Genomic DNA, 26,401 nt, shown 5'->3' with positions numbered 1-26,401 from the left:
ACAGTAGTATGGAAATTCATGTGAACAGTATTCAGATCAATCGAACTAAGGAAACTCTTAAGCTAGTTAACATCAAGAAAGCTCCTGTAGCCCTTAAAACATCAAGGAAAACATCCCAAACTCTGCGTCAGCCTTCCATTACATTCCCAAATCTCCATACATTAAAACAGATCTGCAACTAATTACTGAGGGTGTGAGCTGCAGGTCCAAGAGATTCATAAAATCCAGTTCTTTGCACATCTTCCTATCATGGAAGATAAGCACAGAAACCAATTTCCAACCACTGCTTTCTTTTTCTCAAGATCCCAATGGCTGTCCTTATGTCTCTGCAATGTGTGTTGCTCAGTCTTCATACTCATTTAAAGGCTGTAAGAAAGATGGAAAGAAGAGCTGCCTCTGTAGCCTGAGAGGCAGTGGCAGCCCACCCTGCATTCAGAAACACAACAAGGTCTCTCTCTTTTAGCATCAAAGAGGAAAGAGAAATCCTGATCCATGCTTGCAACCACTTGACCCAGCTGAATGCATGGGTCAGGACCCTCCTTCTCTTTCTCTCTCCAAGCACTGAAGGGCTACTAGCCCTTTAAGACTAAGGAGACACAGAATACGCTAGATATGATGTCATAACAGCTATGTAGTTTGCTATTTGGATGTGTGACAGGAAACAAATTACAAAATTGCACCGGACGTGAACTTTTGATCATTCTTCAGCATGCAGTTACAAATACAGATGGCCACATGGAGACACTTTCACAAGAAAGAATAGAACAGGGGTAGGCATTGTTTTTGAGGCCGTGGACACATTTGGCAATTTGAAAAACTGTCCGGGCACAACCACAAAATGGTTGTCAAGGGAGGCATGGCTAGTCATGAAGGACAAACAACCTGCCCAAAAGATTAAGTTCAAGGTAGAGGTGGTGTCTGAGCCCCAACCCACTGAACAACTCCTCTGAACTGACAGTTTTCAGCACCAACAGAAACTAATTTCACAGAAGGAAAACTCTTTTTCTCCCCTGCCCCTCTGCCAATCAACTCATTTCCCCCTATCTTTCTCTCTCTCACCCTGGCTCACCACCCAGACTCTCTCTCTCTCTCACACACACACACACACACACACACACACCATTGTATCCATAAGGCCTGCATACTCACACAGTCCCCACTCATTCAGACATACAAGCTCACAACTCTCCCAAGCCCCTCTGAAACCCCAATGGTTTCCTGATCTTCTCTCTCTGCTTCCCTGACCTCCCCAGAGCTAGCTTACCACTGCCCTTCCTAGCCCTGCACTGCTCTCCCTAGCCTCCCATTGCTCTCTTAAACTAATAGGAGGGCCCCCTTTCTTTTCCCCTTCTTTTTCTTAGTGGCTGTGTGTGCTGTAGAGGAAAGCATTGGCCTGCAGTCACCCACCATCTTAATTTCCGAAGACTGTCTCCAAGTCCCATGTGTGCTCTGAGACATGCATGGGAAATGAAGAAGGCAGTTGCTGGAGGCTTTTACTTTGTTTTGAAGCAATCTCAGCTGCTGTAAGAATATTCTTTAAAAGTGGGAGTGGTAGGTCACCTCACTGGGTGCCAAGGAAGGTTTCCATGGGCACACTGGTGCCTGAGCGCTCCAAGTTGCCTACCCCTACCAGAGAAGAACAACAGCCGAAAGTGACTACATTATTCTTTTTCTCTGTCATAAATGATAACCAAACAAATCCATTAGCCATGGTAATTATTGCAAAAGGCTTTTCCTGCTCTGGAAAGTGAATGAGGTGATAATGAAGCTTTTAAGTTATACTACTGTTTGTGAGGATTTACTCACAAAAGATGTGAAGATGCAGGAAGTAGAGCCATTCACTCTGTAGGAGAAAACTGTTCTGCTATCTTAACTATGCTAATCAATCAAATTCCAACTTAAAAACAAGTCTGGGACCTTTCTGCAGTCAAGTCCATTCTAACCTTCCAAACTACTAGCTTGAAGTCCAAGGAACTAAATATCAAAAATAAAGAGTTAAATTCAATGGAGTATTTCCACTGACAGAACTGCTTCCATTAGCAGAACCAGGACAGAGACAATTCTGCCCCCTCCCATATCCTTCAAAATCTGCTCCAGAGTTCTGGGAAACCCACCGAGGCAGATTTCCAGGTGGCACGGTGGGTTGGAGCAGGGAAGAGAGATGGAGAAAGTCCCTCTGCGCTAGTGGATTTCTGCTAGCATGGCATTGGATTTAACCCACAGAACAGAAATAACAGGGAAGCTGGATATTGCTCTCCTTTTCTTTGATAGGATTCCTACTTCAGACTAACAGTTAATTTTGTAAGATGGTTTGCTTTTTTAATTAAAAATTAAAGCTTCAGCTGCCTGAAAAAGAACCTTTGTTAAACACATGTTCACTCAATAAACTGAGTTGACTTCTGAAATAAACTGCATGCAGTAAACTGTGTTCAATGACCAGGTTCAGCCGACACATTGTGGCTCACTGTGGGTTATTTAACCCATGATGAGTCACAGCACCTATGGGCGCCAAACTGCATATCCTACACCCACATGGAGGTTACTGTGTCATGCCAATCCAGTGAGCATGGGTTTTGTCAGGGTTAAACAACCCTGACATAAGGTTGTTTAACCATACACAACGTAACTCCTGAGTGGGGGTTGCATATTCAAAATGGCAGCTATACATGCTCCACATGCGCTGCAGACTTACTGTGGGTTAAATAACAGTGGGCTGTCATGATGTGTGAACAAGCCGAATGAATGGGGCTAACCCTCACGTAAGTATGCATGAGACTGCAGTTTGAGATTCAAAGTATGTAGCTGGGAACTGTTGGAAGCTAGGCAGTATATTAATATCCCACCGGGGTTGAACACCCGGAAGAACCAATTCTGTAGGACCCTCATCCTCAAATGTGCAAAAGGCACTACCGCAGCAGTAGCTGCCATCAGTCCCAATTGGACGTGTACTGTATGGGTTACCTTCTGAGTGGATAACTTTCCTGCATAGTATGTTAATGCTGATGCATTAATGTTGATCCTAGAAGAGGAATGCTTGCCTCACCATAGAGTCCAAAACTGCCCCAATGAATAAGCACCTTGAAAACACTGCAATGATTACTCAAAGCCAACATGGATTTATCAAGAATGAATCCTGCCAGACGAAACTGATCTCATTTTTTGATCAAGTAACCTCCCTTGTGGACTGTGGGAATGCTGTGGACATCATATACCTCGACTTCAGCAAAGCTTTCGACAAAGTGCCCCATGGTATCCTGATAAGCAAACTAGCTCAAAGTGGGCTAGTTGAAACAACGATCAGGTGGATCCACAGTTGGCTACAGGATCGGACTCAAAGAGTGCTTATCAATGGGATCTTCCCAAACTGGGGAGAGGTAATGAGTGGAGTACCACAGGGCTCAGTCCTGGGTCCAGTGCTCTTCAATGTTTTTATTAATGACTTGGAGGAGGAGGTGCAGGGAATGCTGATCAAATTTGCAGATGACACAAAATTGGGCGGGATAGCTAATGCCCTGGAAGACAGATACAAAATTCAAAGTGATGTTGATCGGCTGGAGTGCTGGGCAGAAAACAACAGAATGACATTTAATAAGGATAAATGCCAAGTTCTGCACCTAGGAAAAAGAAACCAAATGCACAGGTACAAGATGGGGGAGACTTGGATCAACAATACAATAAGCGAGAAGGATCTTGGAATTGTTGTCGATCACAAGCTGAATATGAGCCAACAACGTGATGTGGCTGCAAAAAAGGCAAATGCTATTTTGTGCTGCATTAATAGAAGTATAGCTTCCAAATCCCAGGAAGTACTAGTTCCCCTGTACTTAGCACTGGTTAGGCCTCATCTGGAGTACTGTGTCCAGTTCTGGGCACCACACTGAAGAAGGATGCAGACAAACTGGAAAGGGTTCAGAGGAGGGCAATGAAGATGATCGGGGGACTGGAAACAAAGCCCTATGAGGAAAGACTGAAAGAACTGGGCATGTTTAGCCTTGAGAAGACTGAGGGGAGATATGATAGCACTCTTCAAGCACTTGAAAAGCTGTCACAGAGAGGAAGGCCAAGATCTCTTCCTGATCACTCCAGTATGCAGGACACAGAAAAATGGGCTAAAGTTACAGGAAGCCAGACTCCGGCTGAACATCAGGAGAAACTTCCCGACTTTTCGAGCAATACAACAATGGAACCAATTACCTAGGGAGGTAGTGGGCTCTCCCATACTGGAGGCATTCAAGATGAAGCTGGACAGCCACTTGTCAGGGAGGTTTTGACTTGGATTCCTGCACTGCGCAGGGACTGGACTTGATGGTCTTGTAGGCCCCGTCCAACCCTTCTATTCTATGATTCTATGAATTGGATTCTCTGTGTCAGTTTCAAGTAGCATTTCTCTCCGCTGAGGTAGAGGCCGAGGTCCTGCAGAAGGTGACACACCACGGAGTTAGCTCACATGATCCCCTTCCTTGTCAATGCCACCACTACCCCTTGGACTCGAAGGTGAGCTCCCACCACAGCCATGCACTTGGTGAAGACCCTAATTGCAGTGGCAAGCAACACATGAAAGGTAACATGAAATTAGTAGGTGTCAGGCCCAATGGCGAATCGAAGGAAGTGTTGGTATTTCTGATTGATGGCAATATGGAAAGACATGTCTTTCAGATCCACAGTGCAAACAAGTCTCCTTCCCACAGGAAAAGGAGAGTCAATGCTAGTGTGACCATCCAGAACTGCTTGGGGGTGATTAAAGCGTTCATGTCCCTGAGATCCAGGATGGGTCAAAGCACTCCATCCTTCTTCAGAACAGTGAGGTATTGGCAGTAGAAACTGTTGTGAAGCTGATGTGCTGGGATGCACTCTATGGGAACCTTCACTAGGAGGATCTATACTTCGGTCCGCAACATCGGTGATGGGGCTGTAGCTTTGATGGAGCCGATAGGAGGAAGGGTGTCAAACTTGATCCTGTAACCCTTTTGTATGATGGAAAGGATCCACGCGTGCAATGTGATATTTGCTCAAGCTGATAGAAACAGAGCCAGGCGAGTTCCAAAAGTAGGGCAGGAAGGAGGACAATGAAGGAAGTGGGGGTAGTCAAAAACGCCATTTCCTATTGTTGTCCTGCTTTCTGCAGGGACCGCAGAACTTGGAAGATAGATACTGCCGTGTCAGTACCGAGGCTGATGGCTGGCGAAAGGACTGACCAGCCGGGGACTGAGATTACTGCTAGGAAAGTTGGTAAAACCACCTACATTGTTTGTAGGAAGCAGGCTGTTGTCCCAATCTCATACGCTGAGCAGTATTTTTAGCTTTCTGCATGGAGTCCATGACGTGATCTGTTTTTGAGTTAAACAGACCCTCCCCATTGAAGGGAAAGTACTTGATGTGGGACCTGGCCTCTGGCAATAGACCGGTGGAACAGAGCCAAGCATGTCGTCTTAAGGCCACAGATCCGACAGTCAGTCTGATGCCTAGCCTTGTTTATTTGCTGGCGGAAGAGCTCCATGGCCTCACTTTAGAAAACATTTGCCAATTCTGTCTTGTCCTCAGGGAGGTGCTCAAAGAGACCTTCCCAAAAGAAGGGTTGATAATGCAACAATGCTGCTTGATAATTAGAGACACATAAGCCCAGGCCGCTGAGGAGTAAATCCGACAGCCCATGAGATCCAGGCAACTGCTCTCCTTATCCATGGGGGAAGAGTGAGCTTTTTGCGACTTCCCTTGAGAAGCCTCCGTTATGATAAGAGTTAGGAGGCAGGTGTATAAATAGAAAACCAGCATCTTTCTCTTGCACCCTATACATATTCTCCAGTCTTTTCGATGATGGAGCCATAGAAGATAGAGCCTTCAAGGATCGTTGGATGATCTGTAGTAAGGTTGTTAGAAGTGGGACTGCAACAGGAACCAATGCTTCAGTATGAACATAGGGTCTTTCACCCTCACAACTGGTTGCTGTGCTTCCAGGCTGAGAGGCTGTGCCATACAGAATACCTGCTCTGAAAGCAGAACCATATCCTCTGATGAGGAAGCTGGGTCTTGATTGCCCACTGCCGCATCTGGCGATGAACTGGATGGCACCAGAGAAGAATAGGACATTGAGTCCAATTGATAAACATCTGTCCCTGATTGCAGGGACATCTCTGGAAGCAGTCAGGGATGTACATAGGCAGATTTTGCTGACACCTCAGGCACCTGAACCAACGAGGTGGTCAGAGTGGTGGCTAAGCATGAGTTTGGGAACAGCGTGGAGAGTGGCTTAATGGATGACACTGCAGTCTGTATCTGCTATGGCAGCACATTGGAGGATGGTGCAACAAACGTTATCACCCACGGAAGAGATGCCCCCATAGGTGATCGCGGAGATCACGAACACAAACCCCCCCCAAATAAAATGTAAAACAGTAGTAATAGGACAAAAAACAAGACGACAGAATGATAAGGTAGAAGAAAACACCTCAGCAGGTGTAATATGAACAGCAAACAATACGACAAGTTCCCTATGAGGCTACCACAATTCCCTCAGAATTGAGGGAATAGGCGGGAAACTGCCAGGGACATGTGCACGGGGAGGATTCCTGCCAAAAATTCCTAAGCTACAGAGGCTCCTGAATAGGGCTCCGCACAGGCACAGAACCCATATGTGTGATGCACAGAGACCATGAAAAAGAACCCTGAGTTAGATAGAAAGTCATTTTCCCTACCAGCAAACAACTTGGTGAACTGAGCCACAATGGATTTGTAGAAGTGATTGCTCCCTTCACTATCCCATGATTCGAACACGACCCTACAGTAAAGGAGCTCTGGATGAGCTGCTTTGTTCTTATGAAGTTCCCCTGATGTGATTTTAGGGAAAGGTCAGAGACCTCCTGATCTATTTCTCTTTAAATGCTCATGTTCAATAGCGCCTCCATTCATAAGTCTTTATATGCAGCTGCAGCCTCATGACTGTTTGTGCAAGGATCTCTGCAAGCTTACCTGAGAAACTGATGATTGGGCTGGGTTGGGAGATGGGGCTAAAACTGAAGTGTAGAAGCAGCCCCTTCAAAACATTTGAGAAACACTGCTATAAAAAGAGTGCTCTCTTTGAAATACTTTTAATATAAAGGTGACAGAAATTTACCCCCCCCCCCCCCGACAATATGAACTTACCCTTATCCTGATCCAGTAATTCTTGGGAAAGAATACTGCAAAGAACTGGATTCTTCCATGTCCCGTTCTCTTGGGCAAGAAGAGATAAAAAATGTAGTTGGCAGCTGCCATTTTGCATCAACTTTGCATGTGCCATCTGAGAAAAATTACAGATATAATAAAAAAATTAGAGACCATTTTTTACAAATATGTTAACTCTTTATTCCTAAAACTCCAATGCTAAGAGAGCACTTAGCATCTGGGGATGCAGAAAGGACACCCCTTTTTGGCATACTACCTTTTGGACTTGAGACAGCTTAAAATAAAACAGTTTAATCTGGCATTGGGAATTATTTAGTGATACCAAGAGGTTGGGGGGACAGTCATTGGAGTACTAGAAGTTGACAGTTTGACATTCAATAGGTATTTAAAGGCTTGTTGGGTTTGCTAGTTTTATTAGTTTAATAATGTTCTGAGGTACTGTTAAGGCAAGATTATTTTAGTTACCCTTCTTGATTTTATGACAGTTAAGAATATTTTATTAGGAGCTTAGCTATTAGAATTGTAATTGTTAAGTCTTTTATTTGCTTTAAATTAGTGTCTTTTCAAAAATTCTTGCTGGTACCACTGCATTTTGTTTTTTATTTATTTCACACCTCCCCTGCCCCAATTCCTCTGGCAAATGCAGAGAACTTGGGGAAAGGAGCCTGCACCAAGCAGAGATTAAAAATTAAGCTTTACATACAAATCAGACTTATAGTTCTGATGAGAATGCTCCATATTTTGGGCAAGAGTACAGAAATCAGTATAAAAAAACTGAATGAAACGAGGCAGGGTTAAAAGCGCTCTTTCATTGTGGTCCTTTAAAATAAGGATATTCTCTGCCACACACAGTACTTTTGCTCACTGGGTAATCATATTCCTTCACTGGCTGTTGGCATAAAACTCTTCAGGGTTTTAGTCCCAGTTCAGATTATTTGATTTACCAGAGAAACAGACAGGAGAGACTCAAACTGGGCAGTTAGAAGAAACAGTAAAAAGAGAAAGGATTACTTGGCCTGAAAATGACAAGGGGACTGTTGCGCTTTATAATCTTTAAAAAATCATTCATGTATGAAGTCAGCACCCTATCTAACTAAAGTAAAGGTTTTATACAAGTGTGCAAAGTCCCATTGACAGTAGCCTGGAATATACTTTGACTGGAGCCCCAACTGGAGAAAACAACCTGTGTCTTTAAAAGGCTGCAGATCAGGCAGAAATTCAACAGGTGCAGCATTACCACACAACAGTACCTCCATGCTGGTGGGAGAGCTGAATCTCTTGAATTCACACCTGTCACACAGCTTTAAAAATGTGTGATCCCTTCCCTCTTCCCCCCTCCCAATGTTTTACCATGTGTAGTTTATTTTGGATAGAGGACACAATGCTTTCAAAGCACTAGATTAGAAGAAGGGGTTTTAAGTTGCATTTCTGTGCCTTTAAAACTTAGATGACATGGCTGGGAAGACCTCCAAATATACCTAGGATCACACCCTAATTCAGAGATAGTGTATATAACTAGATATAGATAATAATTCCTATCTCTTTAAGGCTATCAAAATAGTTAAGGAACTTTAGCAACAGACAGAAAGCTGAAATATGGTACACATATAGCCAACACATCTTGATCAGTAGAAAAGTCTAAAAATGGGATATTTATTTCCTCTTTGGAATATAGTTAGCAAGGCTCAGATTTCATTACAGCCTTGTTGTTGTTGTTGTTATTGTTATTATTATTATTTTCATTTCTATACCAAACAACTTAATATAGAAACAAGAAAAATTATAAATTAAAAACATTTAAAAACATTACATCATAATGATAAAATAGAGTGGTAACAGAGTCCCTCACAGATCAGGGAAAGTCTGTGTAAATAGGTGCACTCTCAAGAGGCATTTTTACCTCTTGAGTTACAAAGTTGCAATTAATGTTTTTCAGGTGATTATGCCTAGCAAGTGAGAGAACACATATATGGCACTGAAGCATAGATAGGTAGATAGATAGATCTCAGTGTGAAATGGAACTAATAAGAAGTGACAGTGAAACTGAATGCCCCAACAGCATTAGTGGAAGAGAGCTGAATTCTTTGAAACAGATGAGTGACTTTATCTCCCTGTGACGTCTGAATCAGGAGAGGCTGTGCAAGTCCTGGATCAGTAACTAGACTCAGTAATGGGCTGGATGAGGGCCAATAAACTGAAGCTGAATCCTGGCAAGGCAGAAGCCCTGTGGGTGAGTGGTTCCTGGGTCCAGGAGATAAGACTCATTGCTTGTTCTGGATGGGGTTGCACTCCCGCTGAAAGATCAGGTTTGTAGTCTGGGGGTACTCCTAGATTCATCACTGTTGCTGGAGGCCCAAGTGGCCTCTGTGGATTGGAGTGCCTTTTACCAGCTTTGGCTGGTTTGCCAACTACGGCCTCTCCTGGACAGGGATAGCTTGGCCACGGTGGTACAGGCATTAGTAACCTCAAGACTGGATTACTGCAACGCACTCTATGTGGGGCTGCCCTTACAGCTAGTCCGGAAGCTGGAGCTAGTGCAGAATGCAGCTGCTTAGCTGTTGTCAGGAGCTGCCCCTTTTCAGCATGTAATTCCTTTGCTGAGGGAACTGCACTGGCTGCCTCTTCACTACTGGGCCAGGTTTAAAGTATTAGTACTAGCGTACAAAGCCCTAAACAACTTGGGACCAGGATACCTGAGAGAGCGCCTTCTTTACCAACCTGCCTGGTCACTGAGACCATCATAGGGCACGTCCCTAGTGGTTCCACATGGACCCATGGCCTGGATGGAGTCCACCAGGAAAAGAGCCTTCAGTGTAGTGGCCCCCTTCCTGTGGAACTCCCTGCCTTTGGGACAGATAGGTGCCAATGTTGTGTTGCTTTTGGAGCCTCCTAAAGACATTGTTATTTCGAGAGACCTTCCTTGAGCGACCAGCTGCAGTTTATTAAGTTCAGAATCTGTTTCTTTTAAAAAGTTTTAATTGTTTTAATATGGTGTTTTATTCTTTTATCTTGTTGTTCATCACTCTGAAATCTTTGATGTGGAGTGGCATATAAGTATTGTGAATGAATGAATGAATGAGTGGCTGTCAGCATATCATGGAGTTCTTTGGGTTGTTAAAATGACTGTGTCAACAGTTTACAGTTTCTTCTTCTTATTATATTTAAAGAGTGCAAGGGAAGTACTTGCAATTGACCAGGTCCACATATAACAGCTAACTATGGGCTAAACAATCCACAGTTAGCTGTGGCTGCACTGGAGTGGGCGCGCTGCTTCCCACACACCCACCACTTCTGCTTTCTTTCTGGGTCCGCAACCAAGCCAGAAACACTTGTTCTTTGGGTTAATGAGGGTTGTTTAGCTCACAGTTAGCCATAATGTGCAAAGTGGGTCACCGTCTTTACATTTTTACAAGCATTCTAATAAAAAATTCAACATAATATAACATTTAAATCACATTAAGTGTGCTTTAATTTCCCCCCTCAAATATTTCAAGTTAAATACTCGATGTGTCTTGGGATAAAAAATTAGCAGAGGGTACTTTGTGGTTTACTAAAGACAAATAAAATAAACATGCTAAATTAGATCACTTTCTAGAACACCTGAAACTTTTCCGATGCAAATGACCCTATGCAAATAACCCTAATTTGCATGTGAAAATTTTCCAGAACATTTTTCAGTTCAAAATTTTCTAGAAAACCTACATCACTGTTTAGGATTAACTATGACACCAAATGTGTAGGATAGCTACAAAACAAAGACACCCACCTGAATAAAGGACTGAAACTCTTTCCATTTATTTTCAGGCAGTTCAGGAGGCAGGGATAGCAAAAGTTCAACATAGCTTCTGAAAAAGCAAATGGTTAAGTCAAAGTCAAAGGTCAAAAAGAAATTTAAGTTCTCATTTACTGTCTAGAAAAAACATCCACCACTATTCTTAATGTACGAAGTATAAAGTCGATTGAAAACAAAAAAGAAATGTACATAAAGCTAATAAAAAAAAAATATACTCACAGTGCTAAGCGTTCAAGCACAAAGGCTACATTTTCACAGTCAGAGGTGAGGTAAGGTCGTGCTTTAACATAACTGTGGATAGCTTCTGTGTATACCTCCAGCAACGGCATGGGATCATCAGATGTCTTCCACTTTTCTGCATATTCAAGAAGTGTCTGTTTAGAAAATACAAACACAGATTACCAACCCAAGGCCAGACTCCTGTTTTTCCACTTAAGTCATAAATATGAGATGTAGTACAACCACCATTATTTTCTCAGTACAACACATCTACATTCTTAGAACCTGTCATGTGAACAAGACTTTTTCCCTCCAAAGTCTTAGCAAGGAGTGTAGGTATCTCAGGATGGAGGATTTAGGTGCTCCGAATCCTGACCCACAATCTCAGTACGTTGTGAAACACACAGGCCCAGCAACCCCAAGGTATACTTGGGGTTGGGAGACTACAACTGCTGTGCAACAATAAGCAATTCTGCTGTGGCTGGTGGAAGTAGTCACAACAGCTCCAACAAAAGAACCGCACACATGTGGTGTCTTCTTCTCTGGCTGGTAGCTGTTGAAATTGCTTCAATCAGCCAGAAGTATCACTAGTTGTTGTACATTAACTAGGCTGCATGGTTTCTTGATCTCCAGCTAGGTCTATGGTTCCAGGTATTGAAATGCACTTGTATATTTAAAAAGCATAATACAGAATTTTCAGAGGATGTACTGAATTTTCTGTTCTATAAAGGATTGTATTTTGTGTACCAAAAAACTATAAAGAAATCTGTTTCAAAATGGTCAAAAAGTAGCATTCCATTGTCCAGAAAATGAAAAATATACATAGTGAAGGGGAGGAAAAGCGCTGGATATGTCAACATATTAAGGGAGATTTTTTTTCCACATGTAGTGGGAACAAGGCAGTAGAATATTTGAGAATGCTGTTGCAGATAATTAAACTTTGTAGCTTGATTGGGTAAATCTTAGATTTTGTTAAAGAGCTACTATCTGTGGATAAGCAAGTACAACTGCCAAAACTCAAAATGCAAAATCTTAAAAAATAACCAAAAAAAGAATAAGCTTTTAAGGAAATTATAGGAGAAAGTGGAAATGGTTGAATTAATGGTACATTTGAGAAACCCACAAAAATATAAACAGATCTTGAGAAGTTGAGATCCAGTGATAAAGTTACTGCTTTAAATCCAATGTCACACTAGTGGAAATCTATTAGCAAAACAGGACCTTTCCCTTCTCTGCCCTGCAGCCCTCCGAGCTGCCCAAAAATCTGCCCTGTGCTGCCCTGCACTTTGGAGAGATTTTGCAGGCATGCGTGAGAAGGTGATGGCCCCTCTCCTGGTTACACTGATGGAACTGCTTCAGTCACTGAAATAACACAATTGGATTCAACCCTTTGATAGCCAAGTTAGATTTTGATAATAAGAATGAAATTGTGGTGTCACAAATCACAATACAGGTGATTTGTATTATGAGAGGGACCATAGCTCAGTGGTAGAGCGCATGCTATACATGCAGAAGATCTGAGGTTCAATCCCTGGCATCTTCTGGTATGGCTGGAAAAAATCCTGCCTGAAATTCTCAAGAGCCGCTGACAGTCAGTGGGTCACTTTGCATAGCATGGTTTGTTGCAGGGTTATGCAAGAGTTGTTTAGCCCTCAAATAACCTCCACCAGCCAGATTTACATGACACAACAAGTGGCTGGGGATGCATATTCATAACGGTAGGAAGGGTGAATTAACCCTCGATGGGCTGTCGGGCAAACAAGATCACTGTCAATAATACTGAGCTAGATGGACCAATGATCTGACTTGGTAAAAGGCAGCTTCCTATGTTCCAGGTTAATTACAACTGGAGAGGTTTGGAGATAACTTTTTTATAATACTTTTTTTGTAATAAGCATTTTTAAATGATGTGTAAAAATATGTGATAGAAGTACTATGTAGAATGTAATTTTATATATAAATTACACAGACATTTTCTTAAAAGAATGAACAATATGTTCAGGTCCCAGCTTCTTTGGGACAGGAATTCTTTGTTAGCAGAACTGGCCAAACAAAGCAGTGGAGGAAGAAGTTCATGGAGAAGAACCTTTTTCAGTCCAAGGGCTGAATTGCCACCCAAGAAACTTCCCAGGCATGCCAGCAGAAGCCATAGCGGCCATAGCCAGTGTGTTTGGCAGGGAAAAGTTTTTCTCTGCTCAGCACTGGGAAAAGGAAACTCAGTAGTTGGTTTTGGGACATGTTTTCCAGTAGCTGAAATAAGTAAGATAATGCCCACTTCTTGAGATCTCTGTAAGGCAAGAACAGAATGGTTCTCTGATCTAGTTTCACAACTGTGCAGGAATTTCCTCTGGACTCATACAGGTTAACTCAGGGCCAAAAGGCATATGACTTTAAAGACATAGCTAGCAGCTACATCTTTTTTTCATTTTTACTCTAAAGTAGGAGCAGGGGTCCAATCTGAATAGGAACCCTGGCATGGGGGTAGGGTGCTTTAAACCTTTCTCCCACCTTGCCATGGGCTCAATATGGATTAGGTTCCTGCTTCTACTTTAGAGTAAAAATTAAGAGACATAGCGGCTAGCTCCGTCTTTAAAGTAATGTCTGGGTTGGCCCTCAGGGAACGGGGGAGAGGAAAGGAGCGATACGAAAAGTCCCTCTTCCAGGGAGTTTCTCTATTTTTGGACAAGACCAATATATAAGCGGTGTTTAAATGCACTTTATCATTGTACAGCCATTATTATTTTCTTATTTTGTATGTAATTCAGCCTCTATTAGCCACCGGAAGGCATATGGAGTAATGCAGAGCACAGAAATGCTTTCTTGGAGAAAGGGATAAGTTCTGAGGACCATGGTATTTTCATTTTTAAGCTAAGCATGCCTATATGTGAACCCCACAGCCCACTCAGTGAGATACAAATGCAACAGATAAACACTACATCATTGTATGTCCTGTCCCTCTTTAGCTTCTGAGATTTTCTAGGCACTGTCCACATGCTTAAACTTATCTCTATACAAGCTAAAAATCTGTCCTGCTCTTTTACAAAGCAAAAGGCTAAAGACTTTAAAGATTTGTGAACTGCAACCTTATATACTGAAAAGCAAGTCCCACTGAGTTCAATGGAACTTATCCCAAGTAAGGGTGCATAAAAAAGAAGCCATAAACAGGTAATTGTGCACCAGGTCTAACAATTTAACTGTGGATGGGGAGAATCCACAGTAAATATTGGCTATTGATTGAATACTGTGCCATGAATAAGTAATATTTTTAATATAAAATTAAAAATATAGTACTGATCATATAGAATTTATTACCTAATCCCCAAAATCAGAAGATTTTTTTGGCTTTTCCTTTAATACTCATAGGATAGTGGGTAAGCCAAGAGACTGGCAAATAAATCACAAAGGATTCTCCAATGAAGCATCATTGCTATCAATTAGCTATCTGCCAATGAAGCACATTGAAATGGAAATCTTAATTACTAGGCTTGAAATCCAACTTTCCCCATCTCTCCTCCCACCACTGCAGTCTCCCTCCAAAAATCTGCTCCGGAGGGTCCCCCAATGCTAAGCAGATTTTGAGAGCATGCAGGATGCTGCAAAGGGAAGGTGAATCACCCCCACCCTACTCCACTGACAGAAGCTATTCTGCTGAAGTGTTAATTGGATACCACCCTAGATTTCTGTGACTTTTCTTTGCAAGACCAATATGGTTTATCACAAAGCACAACATGCAGTCAATTGGACTTACATGAATTCTGGGTAAATTTTGTCACTTGCATAATTGGTGGAATCATGTAGCCCTACAGAACTGCAGTTTCTTTGTTGGAAATAACCTTTATGAAAGCTTTTACAGATAGAATAGTGTCACGGAAGTGAGGCTTTAATTAGAAAGAAGATAGTAGCAACCCAACCAAGCCAAGCACATATTCAGAGTGAGCATTCGTTCATATGTGCTCCAAGGACGTTGAGTACATTTTGACATGCCCTAAGACTGCAAGTGGAAGGACACACTGACCTTTGCCACTGGCCAGAGGATAAGGCTGCACCACTTCCATCCACACAAGAAAACTAGCAAGGAAAAATAATTAAATCTGTAAACATATGCTAAAAATGAAGTGACAGCTTCAGTTCCAGGAATCATTTTTTCATTGTAGTGAAGGGCTAAGCAGGAAGGTTGGATGAAGATTCCCTGGCACCTCTCTCCAGGGGTGGGTGGGTGGTGCCTGCAATACACCATGGCAGACATAGCACTGACTCAAGAAGCTACAGAGGATATGAAAGGAAAGCCCTCACTCTGCCACTATACCAGGGATGAGGAGCTTCCAGTCTGTGGGCCAAATCTGGCCTGCCAGGCTGGCCTATCCAGCATGCGTGGCCTCAGGCAAACCCCTCCCTCTCCCTGTAGCTCCACTTCATGAGGACTAGGGGGGAGGGGAATCCCTGCCATTATCTCCGATCAGGCACTGCTCCCCCTCCCAACTGGGTCCCCAACTGAGGTGCAGGCTTCTCTGTCTGGCACCACAGCCAGGGCAGCTTTGCAGCACACAGGCTTTCCCAGGCTAGGGAAAGCCTACATGCAGCAAAGCTGGAGCTCTAGTCAGTGCTTTGGCTGGGGACCAAATGGTATCAGGGAGTGTGGCCTCATCTTCCGATGTCATTCAGCCCACAGAGGGCTTGGTGGTGGATAATCCAACTCCCCCGACCGCTACACACACAAACTGATCCCCATCCCTGCTCTATACTTTACAGTTCTTTATCCAAGCTGATATGTGAATCAAGGAATAAAGATAGGTCTAATGACACCACTCTTCCACATTTCTTCTATTGTTAACAGCAACATGACTTGAAGCCAGGAACAGCTTTTAATTAGGTATAACACCCATCACAAAATATATTTAAGAACTGAAGGAGGAATTAGGAGCCCTAAATTATGTTGAACATATAACCACTAACATGATCAGATATGGCACTTCAAGTGAAGTATTTTGCCAAGTAGTATGAGGACAGTTCACAAGGTTATCTTACACTTCAGTTAGCAGGAAGACTTCCAAGCCTTCTCATAACCAAGTAACAAGATTATAGTGTCCAGTCCTGTTTATATACTGAATGGTACCTACAAGTTAATAAGCCCATATCAAATAAAGACTCCCTTTCTCTTAATAAATTATACCTACAAAATCCAGTATGATGTAGTGGTTCGAGCAGGCAACATCCAATCTGGCACCAGCCAATCTTCTTCTAGACTGCAGAGCCAGATCCAAATCCCTCTGCCAAGGCTGACCTTAGGCTGCTCACTCTCTCCCTGCCTAACCTATCTCTCGAGGTTGTTGTCAGGATTAAACCATGTATACCTTAGAGGTGAACCTTGGGCTCCTTGAAGGAAGGGCAGGATAGAAATGTTATGTAAAAAATAGACTCAACTTGAAACTTGGTTAAAAATTGAAAGAAATCTGTATAACCCTGAAGCCTAAAATCAAAGCAGTCCTAATTTTCTTTTCACACCAACTGTGCTTTATTTGCTTTTTTAATGCAAGTTTTAAAAATGAAGTTTTTATTACATTTTTTGAATACAAAGTAACGTTCAAACAACAAATAAAAAGGGAAAATTAAAAGAGGGAAGATGAAACTGGGTTGATGTGTTTTGGACAGATACACTGAAAATACAAAAAACTGGACTGCCAATACAATGTGTCTGAAAAAAACTGAAGGTTTCACCTTCATCTTTACTATACATTCTTATATTTATCTTCGCACATGTCAATACACTGCCAGTTCAAATAAGAACAAATAATTAGTCCACTATATGGAAAGTGACTTCTCCTTTCAGTGTCCAGCATCATGCATTTGACAGACAGTGGTGCATGCATGACATAATAGTTCACAGGCCGGTGACTGATTCCAAATAGAAGGATGTTATTCAATGAACCATGCATATCTTTGAAATGTACTGAGGTTTCTGGGACTAAATTAACTATTACCAAGATTTCACTCCAAAAGAGGCTTACAACTGGGCAGCTCCACATCAAGTAATTAAGGGACCCTATTTCTGCCCTACATCACCAAGACCTAGAGATGTAAAAGCCCAGAAAATTCAGAAAGAAGAGGTCCCCCCACCTCCAAGGGCCATTTTTCTTTTTTCTCTGAAAAATTCAACAGCTTTAGATTATGAAATATTTTCTGAGAATGATGAATAAACATTTAAGACAAGGTGTTTATATATTGCTCCCCATCTGTTGCTCCCCACAAGTGATTTCTAAAAACTATGTAATAAAGCTTTTACAGAAAGACTAGAGATGTAAAATTTGCGGAAATAATGAAGCCATTGGGGGCATGGTTTTTTTCATCCTTTCTGTTAAATTCTCAGCATACTTATTTCTTCCATTCCTTATTGATCTAATGTATCTTTTACTAAAAGTTTGAGGTTCATTTAGGGATGCTTCATGTCATGCTCAGTTTTCCAACTTATGAGTAGAGTCATATATGGAAGAAAGTGTACATTCTTGACAATTTTGAGTTTTGTTCTATAGGGTCCTGTGTTTCTGGTTAGATTCTGTAGCAGTCAATTAATGTAGTTCTAATTTAAAACCCACATGTGAAAGAAACACTGTAGGTTATCCTGTCATTGCCACCAGATGTAACAAAACAGCATGTGGATTATCCCACCAATGTTTCTTTTTTTAAAATTAACTTTGAGGTTTGGGTCTATGGAATTCACTACCACAGTGTTTAATAAAGTTCCCAATTTGACCTCACTGCTAGGGAATGTTAACTCAGCTATAAAATCTTTAGCTGCTACTACTAGAATTAACCCTCTCTAAAAGAAACACAGTAGCCTGGGTCCTTATGGTGTAGGCATGGAAATGACACCACCACTAGAGACAACCTTTCAAAATGAGCAAAATGTAAATGCTTATTAGTGGAAATTACTTACAAAGAGAATAAAATGTCACTCTTCAAATAATAGGTTTAAATTGCTTAAAGCTTCTTAAATTAAATATGGTTGCTTACCATTCCTAATAGGAGAAAGCGTCTTTCTCAGCTAAATAAAACTGCAATAGTTTTTTTCCTTCAGACCAGAATTGCTGAAATTCCATCCCACAAACGGAACAGGTTTAAGAATTTCGGTAATCTTCCTTACAAACAGGAACAGATGCTGTACACCAGTCTTCCTCTGCCTCCAATTCTTCCTGCTTCTTCTGGCTTCTAGGATGATTCAGATGTTTCAGGGACTACTTTCTGAAGTCCCCTCTGGTCAGACATAAAATAGGAACCTAAAAGATATTATATGCATAACTTGGTTTGCTCATAAAATTATCATGATTAAGATAACAAATGTAAAATTATAGTTTTACTATAATTACAAATTTACCGAGCTTACTTTTTTAAAAATTATAACGATAATTTTATGAGCAAACCAAATTGTACATATTATCTGTTATGTTCCTAAAGCAGCCTTCCTCAACCTTGTGCCCTCCAGATGTTTTGGACTACAACTCTCAGAACTCCTGACCACTGGCCATGCTGCCTGGGGCTGATGCTACCTGAAGTCCAAAACATTGGGAGGGCACCGGGTTGGGGATGCAACACAGTGACTCTAGACTTGTAAAGAGCCAAAAAATAAGTATTGCATATTTTTCCATTTTTCCAAACATTTACATTTTTTCCTGAAAAAACGACAACAGGAGAACCCCACCCCACCCTGTTTCAAAATTTCTGGAAATTATACAGCCCTACCAACACCTCAGGTATTGAGAGAACAATATGTGCTGGAGCCTCTGTGGCATTCATTAAATTAGTTTTTGTTGGATGTGACGTACCCTCAGTCAAGAGGAGTCCTTTTGATAGATGAGTGTGCTATGGACCACTACATGGGTTGAATGGGGCATTTCAATGCCTTATCCCACTCCTCGCAGAGGTATAATAAAACCATCTTAAACCGATGCAAAAAAGAGACCCCTATAAACAGGACACTGATTTTGGCAAGCTAAAATTGTCAAATCAGACCAAATCAGACATTCTAGGAGCTCTGGAGGCATAGTTGCTGCACAAGCAGAAAGTCCAAAAATGGATGTAAGAAGTGTTTAAGTTAGAGAAACTGCCAATTAGTTGCATTTGGTAAGCCAAATTCCTCTTGTAATGCATGAAAGGATTTGAATTCACCCTACTTATCCAAAGTCATAACCAACCTGGCAAGATGTCCAGGTCTTCTATACAAGGTTTCTCCACCTATTTTCAAGTCAGTGCTGTGCCATAAAGTTTGTCTGGCATGTGCATACAGATCAGCTCTGACTCCAGTAATAAGCACCTTCCAGGTAAGCCGAGTAGCATGAATGGTACACACTTTATAACTAGAGACCTAGATAGATGGATCCAAGCACCTGCGACCCAGTAATGGGGCCAGATAAAATGTTTTCAGTTCAGCCCAAGCACGAAACAGGGGTCTGGTTGCATGTTGCCACTACTCATTCAACTTCTTGTCCTCCACTGGCTTTCCCCTATGTCACATGTTTTAAAATTAGTATTTTAAACTAGAATACTCAATCATAATAATGACTTAATATGCAAATTATTTCTTGCAATACATATTTACACATTTCTACTGTTCATATTCTCAAGCATCATTATAAAGAAATGAGGTTGAGGGAAAAGAAATTAAGCACCCAATTCCCTCAATGTAACAATATGCAGCATTTAAAATTAATTCCATTTTCTTCTGACTGTCCTTACTTGTGTTATCAAATCTCTGTTTCAATTCAGGTAAAATTTCTATTTTATTTATTTCTATGTTAAGGATCGACCAGGTAGGGTACTACACATGGCATCTTATTTATCGTGACTTTTTCTAAAAAAAATAAAACAAAGTCGGGGTGGGTTCAGAAAACCAAGATTAAACTTCCATTAAAAAAAGTCCTCAACAAGGTCCAACTTTCAATACACTGCTGTGAAGGAGCTTCTTTGCTACATACAAAACCCATGAACAAGCACCAAGTTACACAAAAATGTGCAGAATGCTATGGGCAAGATGCATCCCTTTTGTGCAATGAGCTAAGGGTTGTGTGCAATGTTACGGTAGCAGGAAAATTACAAGAGTTGGTGTTGTTCTACTTGCAGTTACACAAGCATTAGCACAATTAATGCAAGCAAATCCTAGTCTAATGAAGCAGTAGTGATGTGGTGCAAAGCCTGGGACAATTGCCTAACCCAGGCCAGGTCTCCTAGGAAGGAACACACATATATGAAATGCATTCATTCTGGCTTCCTGCTATATTTCAGACACGATTCAAGATGTTGCTTATGATTTATTGAGCCCTAGAATGCCTAGCTCATCTTTTGTTGGAATTTTCTACCATTATATGTGGGATTAGGCTAACACACATGTAAATCATACCCTTCTCTGGCACTAATCCTGTCAAGCTCTCCTCACAGAGAGCAACTCTTGTGCGTGAAATGAATTAGTCTTCATTTAGTTCACTGTATTAAGCTTGTTCACAGTGGCCAGGATCCTGGGTTTGCTCCTGCTGGTGAGAGTGTCCTCTGAGTGGAGTTTCACTCATAGATGCTCCTGCCAGATGAAGCGGGTGGCTGAGGAAGAGGTGAATTTCACCTATTCCCCTCCCCATGCAGCTTCTTGTGCCTCTGAAAATCAATTTCGAAGGACTGGGGGATCCTGGACCTCGGTCCCATCAATACACAGAAGGGCTCTTTCCATTCACAGATGACTAGTTAGGATCCAAACTATTACCCGTTATATTTAAGTCAACCTGAGCAAAGGATTTTTTAGAAAGGTCACTGACAAATTAAAAAAGGCTATGGCTAGTTTACATGAATAAGACCTTGCACTGGATTTAAGAATACATGAAATGAAGCCCTCAAAGGCTTTTAATGGAGCTGCAGATGTGTGTCAGCACTCTTAACTCAAAAGCAGGAGTGTCAGTGTGTTTCTCTCTCTCTCTCTCTCACACACACACACAGTTTTCAAATCTCAGTCATTAAAACCTATAACCCAGAGGCACCCATTTTATACATGTGATCTGAGCCATACCACAGCTTCTATTCACCCCAGCTTTCAGGAGTTACCAGGTGATAGAAGTGAACTTTCCTCTGTACAATGTCACAAAACACAAAGATGGAGTTTATATTACTGCCCTGATTTACCTTGATCTGTGAACCCTACATCCTAGAAAAGTAGCAGAGCACTAGCCCATATATATCCCCCCCCCCCGAGTCTCCTCTAGCAGTGTTGTTTGCTGTTTTAAGGTGGGGGGTGTTTCTTGCTGCCGCCACCACTTACTTTGGACTAGGAGAGACCCCCCAATCCATGGTTTTGTGTTTAGTATCAGGATTCTGCACATACCATGGCTGACGAAGAATCCTAATTTGAATTAACTGTTGCTTGCGCCTGTGCCAATGCAATAGGAAGCCATGGTTTATGATGGGAAAGGAAAGTTGAGGGAGTGAGAAATTGCTTTGTAGAGTTGAGGAGTTCAGGGGAAGGAGCATGCAACCCTGAGGCTGACTCCCAATTTGCAAGGAGTCAGTGCTGTGTCTGGAAAGTAAATAGTGGGGGCCCCACAGGGATCTGTATTAGGACCAATGCCTTTCAACCTGTTCATAAATGATCTGGAATTAGGAGTGAGCAATGAAGTGGCCAAGTTTGCAGATGACACCAAATTATTTAGGGTGGTTAAAACAAAAAGGGATTGTGAAGAGCTCCAAAAGGATCTCTCCAAACTGGGAGAATGGGCACCTAAAAGGCAAATGCGGTTCAATGTAAGAAAGTGTAAAGTGATGCATGTTGGGGCAAAAAATTCAGACTTCAAGTATAACCTGATGGGATCTGAGCTAGTGGTGACCGAACAGGAAAGAGATCTTGGGGTTGTGCTGGACAGCTCAATGAAGATGTCGACCCAGTATGCGGCCACTGTAAAAAAGGCAAACTCCATGGTGCAACCACACTTGGAATACTGTGTACAGGCCTGGTCACCGCACCTAAAAAAGGATACAGTAGAGTTGGAAAAGGGGTAGAAAAGGGCCACCAAAGTGATCAAGGGGCTGGAGCAACTCCCCTACGAGGAAAGGTTACAACATCTGGGACTGTTTAGCTTAGAAAAATGGCGAGTGAGGGGTGTCATGATAGAGGTGTACAAAATTATGCATGGTGTGGAGAAAGTGGATAGGGAGACATTTTTCTCCCACTCAGAATACTAGAACCTGGGGTCATCCTATGAAGCAGATTCAGGGCAGCTAAAAGGAAGTACTTCTTCACACAGCGCATAGTAAAACTATGGCATTTGCTACCACAGGATGTAGTGATGGCCACCAATTTGGATAGCTTTAAAGGGGGTTGGACAAATTCCTGGAGGAAAAGGCTATCAATGGCTCCTAGTCTTAATGGCTATGCGCTGTGTCCACTACCAGAGGCAGTGAGCCTATATACATTAGTTGCTAGGGAACATGGGCGGGAGGGTGCTATTGCACTCGTATCTTGCTTATGGGTTCCTAGTCGACAGCTGGTTGGCCAGTGTGTGAACAGAATGCTGGACTAGATAGACCCTTGGTCTGATCCAGCATGGCTCCTCTTCAGTTATGTCTGCACTGACTCCAAGATAAACAAATGTGGCTTTGAAACAGTTCCTATTATCCTAGGCCTAGAGAAAGAAACTGTATCTTGACCCAGAAATAGTAACAAAAAGTGAAAACATGGCTGCAATCCTATTCACAGTGAGTCTTACTTCTGAACAAACATTCTTAGAAATAAAAAGCTCCCTTACACCAAATCAGACCATTGGTCCATTTAGCTCAGAATTGCCTACACTGAGGCAGTTTTATGATCATATGAAGAGGTTTTTTGCCCATACACACTGCCCCTTCACTGCATAAACAACCCCAAAAGTCTCTAATTAACCACAGTTTCCCATTGTGTCTGAACTGGGAAACTATCACTACCAGCTTCAGAGCAAGTCAGGCTATTAAATCATGGTTTTACGTTAACTTAATATCCTGGCTTATTCTAAAGCTGGTTGCTAAAGTTTCCCATTTTGTCAAAACTGGGAAACTATGGTTAATTAGAGGCTTCCTGGTTTGTTTCCTTACACCGCCAATGGTGGAGCAAAGGAGCACCGTGTACGAGCAAAACACACCTTCATATCTGTTTCTCAAGCTGAGAATAATTGTCTGAACACAGCCATTGACTGGCAGTGGTACTCAAGGAGTCTTTTGCAGCCCTACCTGGAAATGCCAAAGATTAAGTTTAGGAACTTTTGTATTCAAAGCCCCTCATCATAAGACCTGAGCTAAACCTTCTCTTTCAGATACAATGTATTGCACACTTCGGCATCCATCTATGAAAATTTTGTAGCAGGATATGCTCCAGTTCTTAAAACCTGTAACCATACATATGCTTGAATTTCTTTTAGTGAAAACACGCCAGTACTTGTACTTATGTTAGTTATTCTATCATGGTTAATGCAATCCTTTTAATCTTCACACATCAGTGGAACCAACCAAGACAGCACAGTGTCTGATATATATCACATCCATAATCCACATATTGGTTTAAAAATCCCATAGGACTCCTCTAGAACAAATGTTTGCAATTGAAATCTCCATGTTTAGCTACATCAGGCTAACCAAAAAAAAGTGAAACCAAAGACACTTCTTTTTGACAGAATCATACAGAACTCCCATCCAAATTTCAGTTCAAAAGTACACTCTGGAATGGATTTCAAAAATTAGTTTCCATCACCAACAAAATAACTGCTGCTAGGCAATGTAAGCTACAAAATATACACTACTGCTTCAAATTCTCTTTTTAAAGGATAGTTATGAACGACAGAATACCAACATCAGTAGTTGAAATTGAGTATTCCTGGATGAAAATTTTGATTCATTTCCATTTTCTAGATTAAAGAAGTAATACTACAATAATGGAGTGTTCAACACTTTGAAATCATGCTGTTCACCTGTTTTTATCTACCTCCTGCTGCACAGTGACATAGATCTTTTCTGTAAGCCTACATGGTGAAGTGTCTGACAATTTTACCATGTTTCTCATTGCTTTTTAAGTCAATTCTAAAGCAGAAATGCAAGATGGAATTAGAAAGCAAAATCTGATCACATTCTATCATTTTTACAGCACAGAGATTAACTCTTTTGGGCTTTCACAAATACCTGGTGACTTGATGGCTATGAAAAGTTGAATCACTGTCTGCTCAATTTCACGTTTGTGCTAATTTCCATTATATAGATTTGAGAACACTGTCCAGCTGAATAATTTTTATCAGTTGAAATTACTTAATATGATGATGATGCCTTCATGACTGAAAGTGACTATAAACCTCAGTGTTTATATGAACTGTCAGAGAAATAAGACTGCAAACTTGAAAGTCAGCTAAGAAATGCATTAAATAATAAACAGATGCTTAAGAAACTGGGGCTTTATCACTAAGCTCTTTTTGTAATACCTTCTCAATCAATGTAGGAATTCAAGCACAGATTTTCTTTGTATCATTATTACCTGCCTCTTATGACAGCTTGGTAAACTGGTTTAGCACAATGCAAACATCTGGAATTCTTGCAATGTTTCAGAGAACTAGTCTTGATTGCAGGCTAAAACACCCATCTGCAGGCAACTCATCTATGCTGGTGGAAAGACTAGTAGGTTGTATACTGAGCAAGCACTGCAAATATAATGTGTGGTTCTGATTCTTTTGGACTGTGAAGTGTATGAGAGGAACATTCAGCAGACTATCCAACAATCAAGTAAGGTCATTTATTTAATTCGGAAGACCCAAGGACAGTCTGAGATGACCTACAACGAAAACAATAGGGAGCCCAACCTGATTACTGAACTGACTCTTCGAATGCGTGTCTACGGGGGATATGAAGGGCGTCTCATAGCAGTCATTAGCCTACCCTATTACGGGGCAGATGCACGCTCCTCCTTAGTGCAGAGGGGCAAATGATCACGGCATCAGCGGAAAGAAAAGCAAGACCTCATCCTCTCACCTGGAGCGCACATCCCCGAGATACAATAGGGTGGATGAGGAAGCCCGCATCCAGCACCTCTCCCCAACTCTTTCCCCGGAGAATAAGCAACCCTTCCCCTCCCCTTCTTCACGCTTCTGCTATGACTGGGCCAGGGATACGAGCTCGCCGCCGCCATCAGCAGACAAAGGCCCCTCCAGAGCCGAGGCGCCACCAACACAACAAAGGGGCCGAGTCAAGAGGCGAGCGCGAGAGAACCCAGGGCGGTTGAGGGGGGCAGTGAAGGCGGGGGGGGCGGCTGTTCTCAGGCTGGGGGAGGGGGCCCCGGGCCCGTGAGAGGCTCCCCTCCCGGCGTAGGGGGGCGGGCCACCCGCCTGCTTCGCTTCGAGCCAGTTTCAATGAGCGGCGGCGGCGCGTTAGCAGGAGCGCGGCCCGGTTACTAACACCGTCCTCCTTCCTCGCCTCTGCCCAAGCGGGGGCGCGGGGGCGGGGGCTCCCGGGCTCCCTCCCCAACAGCGACCAGGCCCGTCCTGACCTGGCAGAGCTGCTGACAGTACTCGGTGGCCGCTTCCACGGCCGGCTCGTCGCTTTCCCTCAGCGCCGTCTCTAGCTCCAGCAGCCGCTCTTTCAAGCTCTGCATATCCAGGAGGCCGCTCTCGCCGCCGCCAACGCCGAGACTACCGCTGTCCTGCTCGGCCTCCTCGTCCGCCATCTTCGCACCCAGCTCCGTCGCGTACGCAGCCCCCCCCTCCCCCCTACTCCTCCGGAACGGCCCACCTTCTTTCTCGCACGCCCCGTACGGGTCACGTGATTACACAATGCCACGTTCCGGGGAGGGGGTCACGTGCGGGACTAGGGAGGAGAGTTCGAAAAAGCGGTTCGATCGCGCTCCCTCGTCCCCCTCCCCCTCCCGCGCTCTCTTTTCGCAGAGGGGCGGGGTAACGCGTCTAACGTTGTCACGTGCAGGAGCCGGCGCGCGCCGACTGGCACTTGCTGCCTCGTGACGTGTCTCGAGGACTTTTGGCGGCAGGGAAGCAACCGTCAAACTAGAATCCTTTCAGTTTCGTTCGTCGGGTTTTTTCTTTTCAGTAGTGAGGTGAATAGGGCGACGGGCTTGCTGTGCTGCTGGCAGGAATAGGTGACAAAAGCCCTAACTGACACGCCCCACACACTCCCCCCCCCTTCAAGCAAAGTTTGACTGCTGTAACTTTTTTTTCTCTAAATAAACAGTCAAGGTTTCCC

At 42.7% G+C, this 26,401-nt stretch overlaps 1 protein-coding gene across 2 annotated transcripts in view; it reads right to left on the bottom strand.

The window, feature by feature from the left end:
- ZNF292 (zinc finger protein 292) overlaps positions 1–25,892 on the bottom strand; it is a 50,648-nt gene extending 24,756 nt beyond the window's left edge. The window contains exons 1-5 of one of the 2 annotated variants that reach the window (XM_084827058.1): positions 25,695–25,892; positions 18,182–18,444; positions 11,174–11,328; positions 10,928–11,006; positions 7,141–7,276 (exon numbers count right to left, since the gene is read on the bottom strand). In XM_084827058.1, the coding sequence (XP_084683184.1) occupies positions 7,141–7,276; positions 10,928–11,006; positions 11,174–11,328; positions 18,182–18,184 (373 nt within the window). In that variant the 5' untranslated portion in view covers positions 18,185–18,444; positions 25,695–25,892. The remainder of the gene's footprint in view (positions 1–7,140; positions 7,277–10,927; positions 11,007–11,173; positions 11,329–18,181; positions 18,445–25,694) is intronic. The other variant, XM_084827057.1, reaches the window with a different exon arrangement.
- Positions 25,893–26,401: the final 509 nt, after the last annotated feature.

The sequence above is a fragment of the Heloderma suspectum genome, chromosome 1 (genome assembly GCF_057233095.1).
Source record: "Heloderma suspectum isolate Gila_16-S chromosome 1, 16-S_ref, whole genome shotgun sequence".
Taxonomy (NCBI): Eukaryota; Metazoa; Chordata; class Lepidosauria; order Squamata; family Helodermatidae; genus Heloderma; species Heloderma suspectum.
This window is presented reverse-complemented; position numbering and strand designations above follow the sequence as displayed.